This window comes from Emys orbicularis, chromosome 25, assembly GCF_028017835.1.
Source record: "Emys orbicularis isolate rEmyOrb1 chromosome 25, rEmyOrb1.hap1, whole genome shotgun sequence".
In the NCBI taxonomy this organism is placed as follows: domain Eukaryota; kingdom Metazoa; phylum Chordata; order Testudines; family Emydidae; genus Emys; species Emys orbicularis.
The window spans coordinates 7,276,856-7,297,141 of record NC_088707.1 but is presented as its reverse complement, the minus strand read 5'-3'; the positions used below and the strand labels follow the sequence as shown (position 1 = coordinate 7,297,141).

The window sequence follows — 20,286 nt, the reverse complement described above, 5'->3', positions numbered from 1 at the left end:
CACCTGACTCTCCCCACACCTGGGGGCTGGTACTAGGGACCCACTGGCTGTTCTGGTGCCCAAGCTGGACCCCACCCCCCGCCCCACAGGTGCTCCAGCCCTGGCTCCCAACTCCCCCGGCCTAACAGACCAAGTGGGAGCCCGTGGCCCTCCTGGCTCTCTCTGCAGGGCCCCCATCCACCCCACACCTAAACCTACAAGGCTTCCCCACCTGCCCCATCCTCTCTCCCCACATTTGAAACTCTTCGGCCAGAGGGCTGGTTTCCCCCGTAACCATAAAAGCCGTCTCCACAGCCTGACTCCTGTCCTCCCGCTCCCAGTGGCAAGCGGAGGCAAAGAACAGATCTCTGGTGAATAAAAGGATTATGGGTAAAACCCCCAACCACGGGGAATGCCCGGAGCCTGCCCGGCTCTCTCAAAGGTGAGGATGGGGGGAGCCCAGCAGACGCCGGGCAGTGGTGGGCATGGGCTACTGCACGCTACATACCGTAAAAAGAAAATCATTCCCGCTCCTGGGCGGAGCGTTAGCCAGACTGGTCAATAGGAAGAGTCCATCGCTCGAGTCCTTCCGATGCGGTTTTTGTGATGTGGATAGATTCTCCCGCCCCAAGCCCGCTGGTATCTCCGTCTCCAAGCGCCACCAGCCACCCCCGGGGGCCTAAGTCACCCGGTAGGTGGAGGTGTTCTTTGGTTCCGTACTGGGCACGCACCAGTCGTCCGCCTCCTGGATGGTCTGGTAGTGGCGCCAGGCCGACTTGTTATACACCGGCAGCCTCTCCACGGACTCTGTCGACAAGGCCTGTGGGACGCAAGGCAGCCAGGTAACTGCACGTCAGTGGACAGGAGAAGTGCTCTCTCTGCAGTGAATCCTGCCCCCAAACCCCCATGTCCTCCAAGCATCCTCCCAATGGCACGGCCAGCCACTAGGAAGTAGCCCTAGGAGACCTCTGGTAGAAACTGGACAACAGTTCAAGACCAACCTCTGCTGTTTCCCTCCTGGTCCCTACTCAAGGCAGATTTCATGCCATGTGTTAGCCTGTAAAGTGCTTTGGAATCCTTCCAGACACAGGGCATCAGCAATGTTCTGCCCTCTTCTGAAGCCTTCCATCCAAGGAACCCAGGAGTCCTGGCTCCCAGGCCCCTGCTCTGACCAGTAGGTTCCCTTCTTGATACAGGAGTTTGATATCAAAGACTCTGCTAATGAAACCCTATGATTCTTCACTTCCTGGCACCGAAGCGTGTGTGTTGGAATGCAATTTGCATTCAGAGAGGGGCAGGCAGGGGGGAAGCAGTCTCTGCAGGTCAGATCTTGCATTCGTTTCCCCAGGGCTTTTAACTGGAGCTGGCTGAGAAAGGGAATCCCTTTCCCACGGACATTTTCACATTTCTGAAAAAGGTTCATTGTGCATTGGGATGAAATGTCAAGTCCGTGACATTTTTCACAGGGAAGGATTTAAAGACAGATTCCATTTTGGGACACCTGAAAGGGAATTTTCCCAGCTGACCTCAGAGAAGGCTCCTGTCAATTTCACCTGTGAAACTGACAAGAGCCTTCCATGCCCAGCTGCTGGAGGGGCGGAGAGCCAGAGGGCTCTGTCACTCTGACAACCCCCCAGCTCTGGGAGCCAACAAGGGCCTGCCTGGCCCCTAGAGCTTGGGGGGGGGGGGGAAGAGGCCGTGAAGCCTGCCTGTGTTTCAATAAAAGAATTTCACTAATTTTGTTGGAAAACTTCCAACCTGCTCTACTTCTAACTCCTCACCAGCTCCACAAGGAAGATTTTAATCACGTCTCGGTGGGTTTTTGCACGAAGGTCGGTCTGAATACAGTGCTTCTGATCCCCTGCCCCATGCACCAGCTAAGGACTGAAGCCAGGAGCAGTTGCATCAAGGGACTGTCTATATACTGAGGTTAGCTACAGCTGGGTGAATAAAAACCACGCGTTTCTTTAATTGTTCTAAATCACTTTTTAAAGTGTTTTAAAAAATGTTAATCATTTTTATTTTGTGTGTTGCTAGTTCTTTACTTTCCCCCCATAATTGGCTGTAGTGGATGTTTCTTCCCTTAATTAGCTTCCTGATTGTTGATAGAATTTCAGGTTTTACAAAGATTTTTGTTCTACTAAAGTTTCACACACAAAATGTGCATCTGTGTTGAAAAAGACAGCACCAGGGCACCAACATCTATGCCGTGAGAACCACAAACTCTGGCACAACAGCGATCAGCAGATACCCCCGACTATGTTTGAAGCCAATATATTAAACTCCCACATGTCAAGAAAGCTGAAATGCTTCAACCTGGCTAATATGCCTCCATCGGGGTTTGCGGTCAATGGCACGTGTGTTCTTGAATTATGTTGGCTCTGGGATTGTCAAAGCACCTAACTTTAGGCTCCTCTTTATTTTTGAAAATGTTGGCCTGTGTGTAGAACGAAGTCGTTGAGAATATTTGTATTGCATTGAAAGTCTAAATAACTTTTCATTGTTCACACCGCAGCAGTTTTGTTCTGAACGGACACAGATTTTGTGCAGTGTTGTTCTAGCTTCCTACAGACCAGGACACACCATCTCAAAGCAGCAGCAGCTCCTGCCTGAGCAACAGATGCAAAACCTGCAGACGTATCTCCATTGCTGCGATGATCAATACCCCGTCCAACACAATTGTCAAGATTCCTGGTCCTACACACTACATGTGAGGTTCCTCATCCAGTGCTTCAAATGCCCCAACAGCCACCATGAGGGTGAAACCAGACAATCACTACGCTCTTGAATGAACTCATGCAGAAAAGTGATAAAACTACCGTCCACGGGCACTTTTAATTTCCCCAATACTAATTTCTCCCTACTGTTACTCACACCTTCTTGTCAATTGTCTGTAATGGGCCACTCTCTTACCACTTCAAAAGTTATTTCTCCTCCCTTGGTATCCTGCTGTTGATTTATCTCGTTAGACTGACTTAACACTTGGTAAAGCAACCCACATCCTTTCATGTATTTATACCTGCTCCTGTATCTTTTACTTCATACATCTGATGAAGTGGGTTCTAGCCCTGGAAAGCTTATGCCCAAATAAATTTATTAGTCTCTAAGGTGCCACAAGGACTCCTAATTTTTTTTTTACTTTTCACAAAGCGAGCACTCCAGATCTGATCTTTCAATACTCATCCTCAAGGGAAATCTACACAACACCTTCAAAAGGTGAGCCTGGGACCTTAAATTCCTAACTCTGCTAGACATTGAAAACCATACACTCCACGGGGTTTTATGGCTCATTACGACAATTTGTAACTCACCCACCCTACTGCCTGGCTAAACCTGAGCATTGGCCTGCTAAACCCAGGGTTGTGAGTTCAATCCTTGAGGGGGCCACTTAGGGATCTGGGGCAAAATCAGTACTTGGTCCTGCTAGTGAGGGCAGGGGGCTGGACTTGATGACCTTTCAGGGTCCCTTCCAGTTCTAGGAGATAGGATATCTCCATATATATATATATATATAACCCCCTTACACAATAGCCTAACCCTCAACTGACAACTTCATTTCAAGTGGCCTCTACAACATGGGTAACCCCTTACGTTTAACAATCTGTCCCAATCTGTATTTAGCTCAGACTCTCTGATCTCCTTCCCCAGGCGTGAAGAAGAGATCTGTGTGACTCTAAAGCTTTTACCTTCCCTCGGCAAAAGCTGGTCTAATAAAAGACACTACCTCACCCACCTCGTCTCGCTCAAAAATTTTATGTCAATAAAATAAAAGTTTAATAAAGATACAGTATTAGCCCAGATGCTGCAAATGCCTAGGCATGTGCTTAACTGTAATCCCACTGAAGTCAATGAGATTAGGCATGTGAGTAAAGTTACGTATCTGCTTAAGCAGTCTCAGGATCAGGGTCTTGAATTTTACAAAACGGCTATAAGCCAAAACAATTTGAAAATGTATGTACAATATCCTAATTGTAGTGGCACCGGAGGAAAACAATAGTGTTTAAAATTTAGTTTGTGATAAAAAAAAAATTAAAATTCACAGTTGCAATAGCACATGTTTTCAAATTAGCTTTTACAAAGCTTCCACCCGATTGAAACCTGATTTTAATATGATTATTAATATCTGAATATTTATATTGAAATGATTTAATAATAGTGTGACTTAAAACAGCTACTCACTAAGAGCAAAAAATCCCTGATGCAGACAAGCCCTTAGACGCCTAACTCTGGAGTACAAGGGAGTCTAACCAGGAGTCTGTCAGTTACACATCACCTCTCAGCATGACCCAGCATGCAAATGACATCCCGAGAACCCGCTCATAGCCATGGGCAGGGCCGACTCAGACCCAAGCTCCTGCTCCGGTGGCTACCGGAGTCACCCTGGCTATGTCACTGATCTTATTCGGGTATCGATCCTGAATGGAGACATGCTTGGGCTGAGAGACAGGTTGAGCCTTGGGGGGGGGTGGGGGGGTCGTCGAGTGAAGTGGCTAGGAACAGAGTGAAACTGACCCACGTAAACTTCACCAAGGAGGGACAGCATCAATGGGGACAAGGCTGTAAGATCTGGAGACTCCACCCACTGTCAGTGACATGGGGCAGGGATCATCTTCTTCTCTGTTACAAAGGAAGAGGAAAAGCCAGGGGCTGGGGACCGCCAGCAAATCCTTCCAGCATTAGCACTTATCTCTGGTCCCCACTGCAGTAGCGTCCGCACGCCTCCCGATCTTTCATTTATCTTCACAGTCCATACATGAGGTCGGGCGGTGCCACCAGCCCCGCGTTACAGACGGCAATGAACAGACGCAGAGAGATTAAGGGCTTGGCTACACGGGAAAGTTATACTGGAATAAGCCACGATCTGAATTTAGGCCTGGTCTACACTACCCGCCTGAATCGGCGGGTAGAAATCGATCTCTTGGGGATCGACTTATCGCGTCTCGTCAGGACGCGACAATCGATCCCCGAATCGACGCGCTTACTCCACCAGGGGAGGTGGGAGTAAGCGCCGTCGACTGGGAGCCGCGGCAGTCGATTTTGCCGCCGTCCTCACAACAGGGTAAGTCGGATCTGATACGTCGAATTCAGCTACGCTATTCGCGTAGCTGAATTTGCGTATCTTAAATCGACCCCCCCCTGTAGTGTAGATGTAGCCTTAAACCAGTGTAGTTATACTGGTATAACTCCCCATGGGGACACGCTTATTCCAGTATAAGAGCGTCCATACGGGGAATGATACCGGTACAGTTCTACTGGCGCAGCCGGGAAGAGTTTCCTGTGTAGACAAGCCCTAAGGGACTTGCTCAAGGTCACACAAGGAGGTTGTAGGAGAGCAGGAACGTGAACGCAGGCCTCCGAAGTCCTAGGCGGGCCCCCTAACCACTGGGACATCCTTCCTTCTAGCTCCCCCCCTCCACATGGGGTGCCTGTCACTGACAGGACTGGGAGGCCTCTGGGGAGCAGCTGCCTGAAATAGCGGGTTTGAGAAGGAGAGACGTGGGGGGTGATTTACGCACCTTCAGGTAGATGACTGCGTCTGTCCCAAACCCCTCCATGGAGAAGAGCTGAAGGTCCCCTTGGAAATACTTGGCATAGAGTCTGGAAATGGGCAGGCCGTAACCAAAGCCAGCCTGGCGGGGCGGGGAGAAGATGACAAGAGGTTATGGTTGCAGATGTCTCTGCGAACTGCCCGACCACCAGACCCTAGTTCCCCCAACATCACCCCACCCAGACATCAGGAACCCCCCATGCCCTCCTCCCACTCCCAGGTGGCCTGGCTGCCAGACGTAGGCCCTCTGCCATCCCACCATGCCATCCAAGCAGCTTACTGAAATCCCCTGCACACGGCTCTGGAGGGGGAGGGTGGTTACCTGGAAGGATTTAGGGAATTCCATCCACTCACCCACCCACAAAATCACCTGCAGGGACACCCGGGGGGGCCCGACTTGATCCGATACGTACCAGGGGTGTCCCGCCCGAGCCAGGCTGGGGGGTGGGTGCAGTGGAATACATGTAGCTGAAGAGCCGCTCGATCTTCCGCAGCGGAACCCCGCCACCTCGGTCGCTCATCTGCGCGACGGGACATTGTGTCAGCAGCCCCTGGTGACCCCCCACATGCCCTGAGCAGTGGCGCGTTAGCCATCCCCACCCCCACAGGGAGAAATCCCAGTAGCCCAGCAGCGCCTGATATAGAAGAAGCATCAATAGGCCATGACAGGGCGCTCTGTCCAGCCCCCCTTACTGGAGGAAACGCCCCTGTGCGGCTGGGAGAACAGGGAAAACAGCCTCAGGGTTCAAGCGGGAGGCTCCCAAGCAAGGCCTGGCTACGGGCATCCCAGAAGCCGCAGAGATGAGCTGCGCTGGAGAAGGGAAGCTAAACAGCAATTGGGGGGGTGGGCTAAATACCCACACACACACATGCTCCCCGAAGTCTCAGGCCCAGGGGGACAGCAAGTCAGATAGTCAAACAGAACTCAGGAGGGTCCTCTTGCCCGATCCTCTATTATCCACTAGCCCACATGCCCTCAGTCTACCTGCTGTACTGCCGGGGACTCCCAGGACAAAAGTGAGCACCCTGGGGAATTAGCCTGATGCTGAGGGTCCCTTTCTATCCCTCGGACCCTCAGCCAGGCCACCTACCTTGATAGAAAGATCTTCTTTACCCAGCGCTACCATCACCTTGATGGTTGGGAGTCGGAGGCTGGACTCGTGACTCTCCACAGTGGCTCGCATGGCATTCTATGCGGGAACAAAGACAAGAAGCGGGTCATCAGGGATTTTGTAATGACAGACTGTCAGCCCCTCTAGCCTGGCCGCTGCCTGCCCTGATACTTGAGGAAGGTATAAAAACCCCCACAAGGCACCTATTTGTGCAGTATTTGTAAGGGTAGGAAGTTCCTTCCTGACCCTGAGCCGGTCATCTGCAGATGCCCTGAAGCAGAGGCCTGGTGGTCCTGGACTTCCGATGAGTCGATTCCTTCTTTAAAATGTTTACTAAAGCTAGTTCCCTAGGCAAAAATCCTGCAGAAATGAGTTCCACGGGTTAACATTGTGGCTGAAAACGTGCTTTCCTTTACCCATCTCTTAACTTACTCTCCTCATACATGTACTCCCTGGCCTCCACCTCACCCACCGCCAGAGGCAGGAGCTCGAAACTCCGGTGCGTACTACAGGGAACCATCGGTGGGTCAGGCAGACAGAATGCCAAGTTCTACCATGGTTCTCTCCAGCTTCGTCACCTCCTTGCAGAGAAAGAAGCGCTACAGGTGAAGGACCATAGAGACAGGAGCCTTACCTTGAAGAGCTCAAAGAGCATGTGGTAGAGGTGAGATGGGACATAGACAATGCGGATTGGCTGCTTGGAATTGTTGGCTACAAGGGAAAGAACACAGCGGCTGTAAGGGAAATGCTCCTGTAAGCTGTCGGCCTGACTCCCCTAGCCCAGGAAGGACTGACGCCCAAGGACGGCGCAGGTCCGTCTTTCAGGGTGCAGTTTTGTTCTTCAAAATACCAAACTCTCAGAGGAACACATGCAAAGCTACCCGCTGTGCAAAGCAGGCAGCAGCGGCCCAGAGGCCTTTCCTCTGCGTCTCTCCCCCTGCTATACGGCCAACCACGGGGGCCACCTTGCTTCCTGCAGCTCCCTTCTTCAACGGCGCCATTTCAGCAGTCTCAACAGGGAGGTCGCTGATCAGTCCCGGGCCAGGCTGGGCCCTGCTCCCCGTAAAGGGCCAGTCACCTTGTGCCAGCTTCCTTAGAAAGCTCCTCGTCCTCATTTGCTCCCTACCAACCCCTGCACCCCACAAGCAACTCACCTTCCCACCGGGCTCAACTGCTCCCCAACGAGCATCCCCACCCACCCGTCCCCAGGGGCTGCGGGTCCCTCTAGACTCACCGCTGACTTCCTGGATCTCCAGATCGGGCGAGGTCATGTAATACTGGTCGCACAGCAGCTTGGCCATGTTGTAGGCATCTGGAGAACAGGGAGAGGTGGGATCGGCACAGATTCTACCCAAGAGAGCAGAGCTCGGAGCCTGCTTTCCCTTGTGACAGGCTCAGGACGGGAGACAAGGAATTTCAGCATGGACAGCGCTGGGAACGACAGACTGGAGTGGGATATTTGCTCCAACAAGGACAAGCTGGGCATCAGCCGGGTGAACTTCCCCCAGGCTGCCCTGTGCCACTGTCCCCTGCCTGACAGGGACCCCCTTTTAGGGACAAGGGGAGCTCAGTCACTGTGGCCCACCAGCGCTTGGCGTCTCTGGGGTACCCCCAGGGGCAGTCTGACATTTGTCAGGTGAATGCTTGTCCACCGGCACCTAGGCTGAGATCTACCAAATTCGTCACACAGAGAGGCTTCCAAACAAACAGCCTTCAGGCCCCGCTGGCCTGGCACGGATCAGAACCGGATCCCCCTGCTGATCTCCCGAGCCAGCCAGTGTCCCCTCCCGAGACCCCAGTGCAACCTCATCTTGGTGAGACCCTTTAGCCTTCTGCGCTCCACCACGCAGGGCCCACCACCCTTTTGTGGGGATGCTGCCTCTCCGCCATTACGGGGCACAGACCTCTCACAACCTCGGACACGTCACAGTGGGGGTCAATGCTGCCAATGTGCTTGGGGTGAGCCGGGTTGGTGCTGCCATCAAAGAGCAGGCCTGCATGGAAAGAGACGGAGGGGAAGGAGAGAGAAGGGGGGAGGGCCTCAGCACAGACTGAAACATACGAGTCCAAGGGGGAACCCAGAAGGATCAAAAGTATGCGTGTCAGTTTCCATCTCTCCTACCCTGTCCCAGTATTCCCCACCCACCCACAAATTCCACCCCTCGGCCCCAGTGCCCTACTGGAATCTCCCTGCTTATTCCCTGATTCCCTCTCGTCTAGCCCAGAGATCTTCCGGGAGGTACATCAACTCATCTAGATATTTGCTTAGTTTTACAAAAGGCTACATAAAAAGCACTAGCAAAGTCAGTACAAACTAAAATTTCATTCACACGGTGACCTGTTTATACTGCTCTATATGTAAGGACAATATTAATATTCCAATTGATTTATTTTATAATTATAGGGTAAAAAGGAGAAAGTCGGCAATTTGTCAGTAATAGTCTCCAGCGACTCTTTTGTGTTTTTAGGTCTGATTTTGCAAGCAAGTAGTTTTTAAGGGAGGTGAAACTTGGGATATGCAAGACCAATCAGACTCCTGAAAGGGGTCCAGTCATCTGGAAAGGTGGAGAGACACTGCACATTTTCAATACTGTGCCCATCACCGCAGCATCTCATCCCTGCCTCATTCCACCTCTCCTCTGCAGCCCACTCAATCCCTTCCTCTCGCCTTTCCCCTCCATGGGAGACAGCAGGCTTGGCTGGGCGGTTGTCACGCACTGTGCTGGTTGATCAGCATGCGGATGGAGATGCGGCTCAGGTAGAAGCGGTCCAGGAAGTACTGGATGTTCTGGTTGGACACGGGGTCGTCCCCGTAGGCCTCCTTGTACTCGATCACCCCCTGCGCCATGGTCGGCACCACATCGTTGTGCCGGTTACGGATGGTGATCAGGGCATCCGTGAACCTGGGGAGAGCAGGAAGGGGGTTAGTTCATGTGAGATGGGAGCAGCTCATCATAGAGTGAGGCGAGGATAGAGCCAGCTTCCCAGAGCCTGGAACCAGAGGGCTACAACAAGGAGGCAGGGGACAGCAAGACCCCCAGTCCATTCCAGGGAGGCACAGCAATCCAGTCCAGGTTCCCCTATGGCTGAAGGAGGTCTCCCCCATTCTAACCCTAATGCGGGCTTTCACCAGTGCGTAGCTGCCTGGGAAATCCCGGAGCAGATTCCACCGCACAGCTGACATGGATCTCCAGGACGCATGTAACATTAGAGATGGATGAAGTGCCATAGCTGGAATTCAGCTCTGGATTGCAGAGGGGGAGGGGGTCTGGAGGGAGTTGGGACCTGTGATAAAATTTCAGTGACACTCAAGCCCAACCGCAGCCCGAGTGGAGGTCCCTGCCAGGATCTGGGAGCCGGGGGTGGGGCAGCAAGAAAGCACGACTGCCCCGTTCAATGCGGCCATACAAAAGGAACCCTTGCTCAGGTATCAGTTCATTGCTAGATGCAGATGGTAAAAATCATAAATAGCAATACAGAAAAGGCAAAAACGTTCACTAGGGATTCCTGTTGTGTATCTGGAATGAAGCAGGAGGACGTATCCATCGCACTGGAATAGAAAATGTACCATGTGGAAAAAGAAAGAATGTGAGGGCCCATATAACTTACATCCAAGGGCCTTAAAGGAACCAGCTGAATCACTAGTGTTAATTTTTAACCGATCTGGGAAAACAAGAGAAATTCCAAATCGGAGGCCTGCCACTGCAGTCCCAATATTTAAAAAGGGGCGAAGGGATGACCCAGTGAACTATAGATCCGCTGGCTGATGTGATTCCCAGGCAAATAACAGAGTCTCCGTTAACTGCTCTATCAAAGAATTAGAGACGAACAATACAACTAAAGCCAGTCAGCAGGGTTTCATGGAAACTAGGTCTTATCAAACAAACCTGTTATCTTGTTTTTTGACAAGTTTACAGGTCTGGTTGATAAAGGTAACTGTGCATAGTATCCTTAGATTACTCCAAGGCGGTCGACTTAGTACCAGATGACATTCTGATTGTTTTACGGAATTAACGAGGCGCTCATTAGATGGATTGCCAGCCGGCTCAATGACAATGTTGTTGTTACTGGGGAGATATCACTGAGTGGGGCTTTCTCAAAGGGTCCCCCAGGGACTGGTTCTTGATCCGGTGCTATTTGAGATCTTCTAGATGATTGATAAAAGTCATATAACATTTTTGCTGGTTAGGTTTGCAAGATGGCACAAAAATGTGTGGGGTAACAGATAATGAGGAGGACAGGTTAACGGTACAGAGCTCTCTGAGTCGCCTGGTCAAATGGTCACAATTTAATCCACTCAAAGGGACGTTTACTCATCTGGGATGAAAGAAAGCAGATTACACCTAAAGGAGGGGAGACTAGGTCTTGGGAAGCAAGAACTCACAGGAGGACTTCGGGGTCATGCTGTTGCTAAGGGGCCTCACGTGATGCCGGGATGCAGACAAAGAGGGAATTCAAGCAGAAATAGACAAGTGTACAGCATTGGTAAGGTGGCTACTAGAATACTGTGTCCATTTCTGGTCTCCACGCTTAAAGGAGGATGTGGATGGACGGGAGAGACGCAAGCCTGGAAGCGAGAGGCTTAAGGAGCTCCACTTCCTCAGTCTATGGAAGAGCAGGTTGAAAGGTGACTTGGATCACGGTGTATTGGCACCTGCGCACGGGAAAGGTACTGGCTAGGTGGGGGTGGGGCGTTGATCTTGCTGACACAGGCATAACAAGAGCCAATGGCTAGATACAATTCAGCCCTGAAATATGCTACAGTTTGCTAGCCAGGAGGGTGATTCAACACGGGAACAGCTCCCCGGCGTGGTGGACTCTCGGTCCCTGGGAGTCGCCAAGCGGAGATTGGATATCTGAAAGATACACTTCAATCCAGGTTCTGGGAAAAAGCCTTTGGCTTGTGGACACAGGCGGTCAGACGAGATGACTGAAGGGTCCCTCCTCCCAGTCAGCCCACACCCAACTTACTGTCCCAGAGTGCCTTGGTCCTCGGGGTCTTTGTCCAGGAACTCCATGATGTCCAGCAGGCTCTGAACGTACCTGTGGGGGAGTGGGGAGGAAAAGGGATGCAGGCTCCGTTTCTATTCCACAGCCACATGCTGGGAGCACGGATCAATGCAGAGTGGCCCCGATCCCCATCCCTCAACTGGCAGGCGCCCCCGAGAGCCCGTGTGGGACAGCAATGCCCCACTACCCGCCTCCATGGTGGGGGGGGAGAGGATTCACAGAGTCTAGGTACAGCACTTTACAAACAGGAATTGCTTCATCCACTGCTGAAATGCAGCCAGCTCTGGAGTGGGAAGCAGCAGCAGTGCACACACACACACACACACACACACACACACACACACACACACACACACACACACACACACACACACCCACCCCACAAGAGTTTAGGGCTGGAAGTGGAGAACACTCTGGAATCTCTAACAGGCAGGATCGCTGCTTGGCATCCCCAGCAACACAGCCCCCCCATGCAATGCAGCAGCCAGTGGTTTAGTGCTGAATTACAGGGAAGGCTGCCTCCTACGGAGCCACCCCCACAGCTTCCAGCAGCATTGGGGCTTTCTGCAAAGGTCTCCCATCCAAACCCCAACCCTGCTTAGCTTCACCTGCCAGGATCTTAACCTGCAGCCATTGCCGCTTGGGCTACTGAATCAAAGGCATTCCCTGCCTGCTACTGCAGATTCCCGAGGTCCATGTCTGGGAGCCCAGGCTAGGCAGAGCTGCTCGTTCACCCGCTGCCTACCATTCCCTAGAGCACGGTCACCCAGCCCTCCTCCCACAGCGGGACAGGAGAGACGGGCCTAGCCTAGAGCCTTGCATGATAGGAAGTACAACGGGTGAAGGAGGAGCACAGAGCAGCAGCAGCCGGGGGCCAGCGACTTCCCAGGCCTGCACCTTGCCAGAGGCTTTGGGACATGCAGCGCACCTTGCCCTCTGCAGGCTCAGCTTATCAGGAACGTCTGCCAGGCGAGCCCCGAGCAAGCAGCCTGTCCCCTCCCCTGGGTCACAGTTTCCCTCCAGACACACAGCTCCTTCCAGGGGGCACCATGACAGCTGCAAACTCCTAAGCAGGCTGGCTGTAAGCGTGGGGACGGAATGGTTTCCCAGGACTGTGTTATATTTGCTTGGGGATGTAGGTTACAGGGAAGCAGCTGCAAAGGCACCGGTCCTGAAAGAACAGGAAGTTTTGATCACGGGATCCCAAGGGTGCAGGAGGAGGAGTACAGGAGCGGTTCACCGCCAGAGATGACGGGGCAGATCCCGCCACCAGTCACAAGGGGATGAGGGGTGGAAGGAGAGTGCTCATGTGGGCCCCATCACCAGAGCTACCATGCAGCACAGCATGGTGTGGGGCTTACGCCATGAGAAGCAAGGACTGGAGTAGCAGGAGGGCCCTGGCTGGTCTGGAACGGAAGGGATGTGGGAAGGTCAGGGTACTGGAGCAGTCTAGATACCCCTGTAGCACTCAAGCATGTTGGTAGAACTGGGTGTGGGAAGGTTAGGGCTGGACTAGCAGGGGGGGCTGCAAGAAAGGACTGAGGTGCATGGACATACGTGGGGAGCCCAGGGCATCAGGGGAGCCACGGGGGGGAAGGATGGAAAGGCACTGGCAAAGCTGTGTAGAGGGCCCAGGGCTGGAATAGCAGGTGGGCTGCAAGGGCATTGGCGTTCGGAGGCTCAGAGGGGTGGGAGAAGCTGCTCGACAGCAAACCCCACTGAGCGCTCTAAGGGGCGCTGCAATGGGGGCTCCCGTGGGTCTCCGGGTCAAGCCACCTGAACAGATGTGAAAGACCGCAGAGCTCCATGCTGGAGAGGGGTGCAGCCAGGGGACCTCCCTGGCCCCTTTGAGGAGGGGCTGCTTAAACAGACATGGGGTGGGGGAAGAAGGAACAGATGGGAGGGCTGAAGACGCACCCACGCACAGGTGACAATCGCGTGTGGCAGCTTAACCAGCCACCCCTAACGTCACAGCCCCTCGAACCTCTGGGGTGCTCAGACCTTGCAGATTAATACTAAAGGGGTCGAGGAGCAGCACAGGGTTAAAAGCCACCCCCGCCGCCATTGGAGCAGGCAGCAAAGGGTTAACGGCCAGCCCCTTGGGATCACTGATGCAGGAATGCACCTTCCAGGAGGGCAAATTCCAGCCCAGCTGCAGGCAAGGGCCAGGTTACTATTAACTCAGGCTCCTGCCCCCCAGCTCCCGGGGGAGTGGGATTCAGCTGGTCTGGGCAGCCTCTGGCCCTGCCGGATGCCGCAGGAACCAGGAACACCGAGGGGAAAGAGGAAATCGCTGGCTGCACAAACAAGCTGTCACGTGATTCCCGAAGCCCCAATGTAGGACAAAGTTCAGGCTGCTGCTGTCTGGTAGTCAGGGGCCGGGTATTGGGGGGGGATCTTAAAGGGACATTTCCTATTTCTTCCCCCTCCTGTTGGGGTACAGAGGCCCAAACCTATAAGGACCTGACCAGAGCAGCTGGTGCCTTTGAAATGACAACAAACCAGTACGAGGGGGAAGAAGAAATCCAAGCATGGGCTGCAGGCCGGCAGGCTTTCAAGGGTTAAATACAGTCGCCGCCCCACAAACTGCAGTACCCAGCGTGACCTGGCGGGGGCGCCGCAACAGCTGGAGTAACAGGGAGCACGCACTTCCCCTGATTCCTAGAAAGCCAAGGGCGGTTTGGAAATCTCCCTGCTCCTCAGCGAAACCCAAACGGGTTCTGCCCAGAGCTGGGGAAAGCGTTAAGTGAAAAACCCCCAACTGTTATGTGTTGGGCTGATCCTGCTCAGATGTTCCATTGTCCTGGCGCGATTTAATGAGCTGGTCCGTTGCTGGCCCAGGTCTAGTCTAGGAAGAGGTGTTGCTCAGCGTGATCTGTCAGCTAGCTGTTCTTTACAGGGGTTAAGCCCTGTCTACACTAGAGGTCAAAATGCAGTCGCTAACGAGTGTACACACAACCTGTTTTCCTAGGCTTGGTCAACACTAGAAAATTGAGTCAGCTTAACTACATCCCGCCGGGTTGTGAAAAAGCCCCACCCCCGACCAGCGTAGTTAAGCCGACCTAAGCCCCAGTGTAGACAGTGCTAGGGCGATGGGAGAATTCTTCCAATAGCTTAGCTACCGCCTGTCGGGGACACGGAGTACCTACGCAGATGGGAGAACCTCCCGTTGGCGCTGGTAGTCCCTACCCTGAAGCGCGACAGTGGCAAGCTATGCCACGGTAGCATTTCAAGTGTAGACGAGCCCCTAGTCTAGATGTGATCTCTTGGATATGAATGGTCTCAGCCCCCAGCCCTCCCCAGTTACCACTGCGATTTGACTCCCCCTCGTGCCATTTCACACCCACACACTCAGTATGTCCATTCCAGAGGCCCTCGCCTGGCAGGGCCTTTGAGCTGCCATCCTCATTCTTCTCCTGCATCTGTTACATGTAAACCCAGACCAGGCGAGCAAGGGGCTTGCTGAGAAGGAGAGTTGGTGGGTGCGGTGGGATATGGAAAGGCTGGCAGTGCCTCCCTACACAAATAGGCTAGCAGTGCCATGCTCCCCCCCAGGCTAGCCGTGCCATGCCCCCCACATACACACAGATTAGCTGCCCGCCCCCACCCCCTTGACTGGCAGTTTATCCTACTCACCAGCTCTGCACCAGCTGCACCGAGGGCGTGCTGATGACCCGGTCTGGCAGCAGGTTGATCTCCTTCATGATGTTGGACAGCCTGACAGGCAGCTCCTGGCGGAGGAAGGCGAAGGAGGTTTTCTCGCAGGCATTGCTGGACCCTAGAGATAGAAGCCCCACCATTAGAAGAGCAGGATCTCAGTGACCCCCAGCCTGATGATGGGGAAGTAGGCACCTATCCCTTCAGGATACACCCACCTGTCCTGTCCCCGATATCAGCTCAGGATGGTACATCAGACCACCTGTTGGACTCCCAGGGATCAGGTGCTCACCCAGAGCATTTACCTGGTTCCTCTGGCCCCTTCCCCCACCACAGCCCCTTGCATCAGAGGATCTCACGCTGATCCATAAACATTACACCTCAGACCCGCACTGAGTACAGCTTTAGCCAATCTAACCACTAGGCCACATTCTCTTGCAACTGGCTGAATTCCATCAGGGTCTTGGGCACAGCTCTCAGGATGGGGAGGGGGAGGAAAGCTGTCCCCATCACTTCACCCCCAATCGCATACCAGCCCTTCTCATCTGCTGCTTACCCCCTCCATGCTGCTCCCTCCACCAGAGTCACCTCATCCAGCTGCCGAGCTCCAGCAGGGGATACTGGCTAGGAGACTCACAAGGGAAGCCAGGTCGCACGCGAACCCCAGGCTGCAGCCCATTACTGCCCAGCGTGGGAAATGGGGAGAATACTCCCATCACTTTGAAGGCATGCACCCACAAGGCCAGGGCAGGTGGGGTCGTCTAGTGGTTTGAGCAAAAGACTGGCGTCTCTGCCTGGCTGTGCCACTGATTCACAGAGTGACCTCAGGCATGTCACCTAACCTCTCTGTGCCTCGGATCCCTCCATCCGTACACATCACTCCAAAGAGTCCTGTACGGTTATTTTTCGTCACTGCCTCCCCAGGTTGGGAGTGGGTAATCTGCACGCTGGCTGCCTTCCCTGGGTCCAGGAGCCATTTCTCAGGCTCCCTCTCTGGAATCAAACCCTGCAATAGAGAATTCAGCACTGGGGTCCCCAGGGACCACAGAAATTGCATCGCTGGGTCCTTGTGGCCCCAGGGACCAGAGCCTGGCACACGTGGTCCGCGCGGCATTCAGCGCGCACACAGTCCTGAAGCATCGCTGCCTGTTCCTGAGCTCTGACGTGTCCCTAAGCACAGCACCGCACGATTGCGGGCTGCCTAAGGAGAGGTTTGCCCTGCCACCGAGTGACAGACAGACGCTAGGAGCCTTAATGACCGGGGAACTCCCAACAGTGGCCAGCAGAAAGGAAACTAACAGCCTCATTGGCAGCAGCTCCAAGTTCTGCAAGGAATCCAACCAACCCCCTCCCCCCACCCCCAAAGCACCCGGGTGACAGGGACACGGGCCAAGATGCTCAAGGAGGGTCCGGAGGAGGAAAAAAAATAGGGGGCGATTATTAGATCACAGCAGGGCTATAAAGTAGCTGCAGGGAGAAGAGAAGAGGTGGGAGGCTGGTAAACAAGGGCATAGTTCTGGAGAGAGCAGTAGCGGGGGTACGTGTATGTGTGTTTAACCCACACGCACACAAATGTACAGATGTAACCTGAGCGACTGCACGTTCGGACATCCCTGGCAGTTTCTATCTAAACAACGGCACAGACTGTTCGGAAGACAAGTGGCTAGCGGAAGGGAGAGAAAAGCACACGCGCGTGTGTTCGCACACACTCACACACAGCAGCATGCATGTCAGCAGGTTGCCGTGCAGCGCAAGCCAGCCAGGTACGGCAGGGGCTTTAGCTAGCGTTTTGAAAGCACCGGCAGGCCTGTCATTTGTTCTGGAAAGAGAAGCCACACGAAATGGACACAGAGGACGGCTAGCGCTGGGGGGCTGGAACGGTTCTAGGACGCGGCAGAGGGCACTGGATCCGATATGAGCAGGCACCCTCCCCCTTTCAGCACACGTCGAACGACAGCCGGAAGAGAAGGGGGTGCTGTGGTGCATTTCAAATAGTTTACGGCAATAAACCTCTTCGCCTTTTCCTATCTCCTTCAGACCACGGATCTCCATGTACATCAGTGAATCCATCTTCCCAGCCTCCCCCGGAACGTGGCTCGGTCTCGCTACCCCCATGCGACTGAGGGGGAAACTGAGGCTCAGAGCCGGGAAGGGAGGGCCTGGAACAGAACCCAGGACCCCCCTGCTCTAGCTAGTGGGCTGGGAAGCAGCAGGGAGGGGCTGCGGCTGCCTGCAGCCGTCTGGAGAGGGAGGGGCTATATCCCGAACCCCAAAGCAAGACAGCACCCTGTTGTTTTCAAAGAGGATTTTCCAGGGGGGAGGATCCTTGGAGGCTTTGGGTGTATCAGAGTCAGACTCCCCAGAGCAGGGAGGGAGGGCAGAATACGTGGTGTGGGGGGGATGGATGGGGTGTATTCCAACTTCTCATCCTCTCCCCCAGCTGTCCCTTAGAAGAGTGGAGGGCAAACCTTACAGTAATCCAGGGATAAGCGTAGCCATCCTCTCCTCCCCCCATAGCTCCTGCTATGGCCTGGGGGGAGAGGGGGGTCCAAATAAACCACTCTCTATTCTCCCTCCACTGATGTAATGCACCACCCTACCCACTGGTTTCCCCTACATCCTCCACTCCCCAGAGAACAGGAGCCAACGGGAGCTTTTCTGCTCCCCACCCCCACATATCCCACTCTCAGCCCTATAGTCCTTCTAGCCCTTTCCTAGCCCCCCCCCCAACTTGGTAATGAGTCCCCCACATTGCGTCGCCAGCGGGGCCAGAACCAGTGCTCTCCGGCACCAAAAGCCCAAGCCCCGACCCACTGAGCTAGAGGGGCAAATCGGCCCCCCAGCCACAAGAGGGGACCACTTAGCCACTGTGTTAAGCCCGTGCCACCCCGTCTGAGCCCCTCAGGAATTCAGACCCCTGATCAGGCCACTACTACGCCCCCAACTCCATTACTGCCTCCCACAGCACCACTGCCCCATAGCCAGATTGCCCCTAAGCCATGGGAGCAGGGGATCGCTCCAAAATCCCTGAACTGCTCTAGAAAGCTGCTTCCCACTCCCACCCCAATAACCTCCCTTCTGTCCCCGGGGGCATTTACCCAGGGACTAGTCCACAAAGAGAATAGGCAAAGCCAGCCCCACTGCTACCCCCCTGCCCCAGCAGGTTGTTAGTGAACATGGACAGCAGGGAGCCCCTGATCTGCCCAGCCCTGTGCCCCCAAGGAGAGGGGAAAGGCAATGTCCCGAGCTCAGGACATACTGCCAACAGAGCAGGGAGAAGGCAGCCCTGCCTCCAACCTGCCCCATGGATCCCCTCCCCTGCCTCCCCAGGGGTCTTTCACCAGGGAGGGAGCGGGGGGGGGGGGGGCATTTATTCCAGTCCAGGAATTGCTCCTTGGGAATGGGGAAAGAGGAAGAGTTTGTAGTCCTCCTGCCCCATGCCCCCCCCAGCCCCTGTTGCCAGGGGGGTAGGTACCCAGGCAATGTGTGTGTGTGTGGGGGGGGGGGGGTGTAACTACCACAGTCCAGGAACTGCTTCACAGGGGTGGAGGGAGAGCCTGCCCCTCACAAGCCCCCAGGGTACTGACCTGGGGGGTACGTGGCAGGGACCCGGATGGGCGGTGGAGGGGGATGTACACAGGCAGGAGGCAGAGGGGTGATGGACCCCGGGGAGTGTATACATGGGGGAGGAAAGGCCCACGAGGAAGGGGATGGATAGAACCAGAGAGTATTTACCCAGGCTGGGGAGGAGACTATTCACCCGGAGATGGAGGCTGTATGTACCTGACGGTATTTACCTCCACAGAAAAGGCAAAGGGGGTATTTGCCTGGGTGGGGGAGGGGCCTGGGGGTATTTGCCTAGGACCCCAGGGGGTATTTGCCAGGGGCGGGGCCTGGGTGGGAGAGGTGCCCGGGGTATTTGCTGGGGGCGGGGCCTGGGTGGGGGTGGGGGTGGGGGCCCAGGGGTATTTGCCCGGGTGGGGCAGTGGGGGAGGGCCACGGGCGGTATTGGCCCTGGTGGGGGAGGGGCGGCGGGGGAGGGGCCCGGGCGGTATTGGCCCCGGTGGGGGAAGGGCGGCGGGGGAGGGGCCCGGGGGGTATTGGCCCCGGTGGGGGAAGGGCGGCGGGGGAGGGGCCTGGGCGGTATTGGCCCGGTGGGGGAGGGGCCCGGGGGTATTGGCCCCGGCGGGGGAGGGGCGGCATTGGCCCCGGTGGGGGAGGGGCGGCGGGGGTATTGGCCCAGTGGGGGAGGGGCGGCGGGGGAGGGGCCCGGGGGTATTGGCCCGGTGGGGGAGGGGCGGCGGGGTATTGGCCCCGGTGGGGGAGGGGCCCGGGGGTATTGGCCCGGTGGGGGAGGGGCCGGTACCGAAATCCAGGAACTGCTTCATGGAGAGCGGCGAGGGCGAGAACTTGCTGAAGTGCTCGATGTAGGACGGGGCCCCGGTGGCCCGCGCCGCCTTCTCCAGCAGGGCCCGCAGCAGCCGCATCGCGCCCGGGGCCGCCCCGCGCCGCCGGGACCCTCTGTGCCACTGACAGCGGCCTGCGGCGGGGCCGGCCAATCCCGCGCCGGCCCCGCCCCCCGCCGCCCGCAGCCAATCGCGGTTCAAAAACATCCCCCGCGGGCCAATGGGGAGCGCTCAGACCCACGTGCCACCTGGGACACGGCCATTAACCCTTCCCTGCCCAGGGCCCTTCTGTCCACCCCCCCCCCCCGCTCTATCCCCTTACCCCCTTCCTGCCCAGGGCCCTACAGCCCACCCTAACCCCCCCCACCATTCCCTTAACCCCCTCCTGACCAGGGCCCTATAGTCACCCCTAACCCCCCCATTCCCTTAACCCTTTCCTGCCCAGGGCCCTATAGCCCCCCCTAAAGGAGCAGTCAAGGGCGACAAGGCCATTGAGGAGAAGCTAAATGCATTCTTTGCATCGGTCTTCACTGCAGAGGATGTGAGGGAAATTCCAGCACCTGAGCTATTCTTT

At 55.3% G+C, this 20,286-nt stretch overlaps 1 protein-coding gene across 1 annotated transcript; it reads right to left on the bottom strand.

Moving 5' to 3' along the window:
* Nucleotides 1–658: 658 nt before the first annotated feature.
* On the bottom strand, nt 659–19,793 carry PDK2 (pyruvate dehydrogenase kinase 2). The gene is made up of 11 exons (XM_065422546.1): nt 19,673–19,793; nt 15,286–15,427; nt 11,611–11,682; nt 9,358–9,542; nt 8,544–8,633; nt 7,874–7,951; nt 7,274–7,350; nt 6,619–6,717; nt 5,941–6,048; nt 5,496–5,609; nt 659–799 (listed from the first exon to the last, which is right to left on the bottom strand). The coding sequence occupies exons 1-11, from the start codon at nt 19,791–19,793 to the stop codon at nt 659–661; spliced, it is 1,227 nt and encodes a 408-aa protein (XP_065278618.1).
* Between the last annotated feature and the right edge of the window lie 493 nt (nt 19,794–20,286).

What these genes read in the sequence shown, in the direction of transcription:
- PDK2 (XM_065422546.1), bottom strand. Translation starts at nt 19,793, where the DNA reads ATGCGGCTGCTGCGGGCCCTGCTGGAGAAGGCGGCGCGGGCCACCGGG. An exon ending in GACCAAGGCACTCTGGGACA is followed by an intron (nt 9,543 to 11,610) that starts GTAAGTTGGGTG and finishes TGCTCTCCCCAG; the next exon opens with GTTCACGGATGCCCTGATCA. An exon ending in ACGCAGTCATCTACCTGAAG is followed by an intron (nt 800 to 5,495) that starts GTGCGTAAATCA and finishes TGCGTCCCACAG; the next exon opens with GCCTTGTCGACAGAGTCCGT.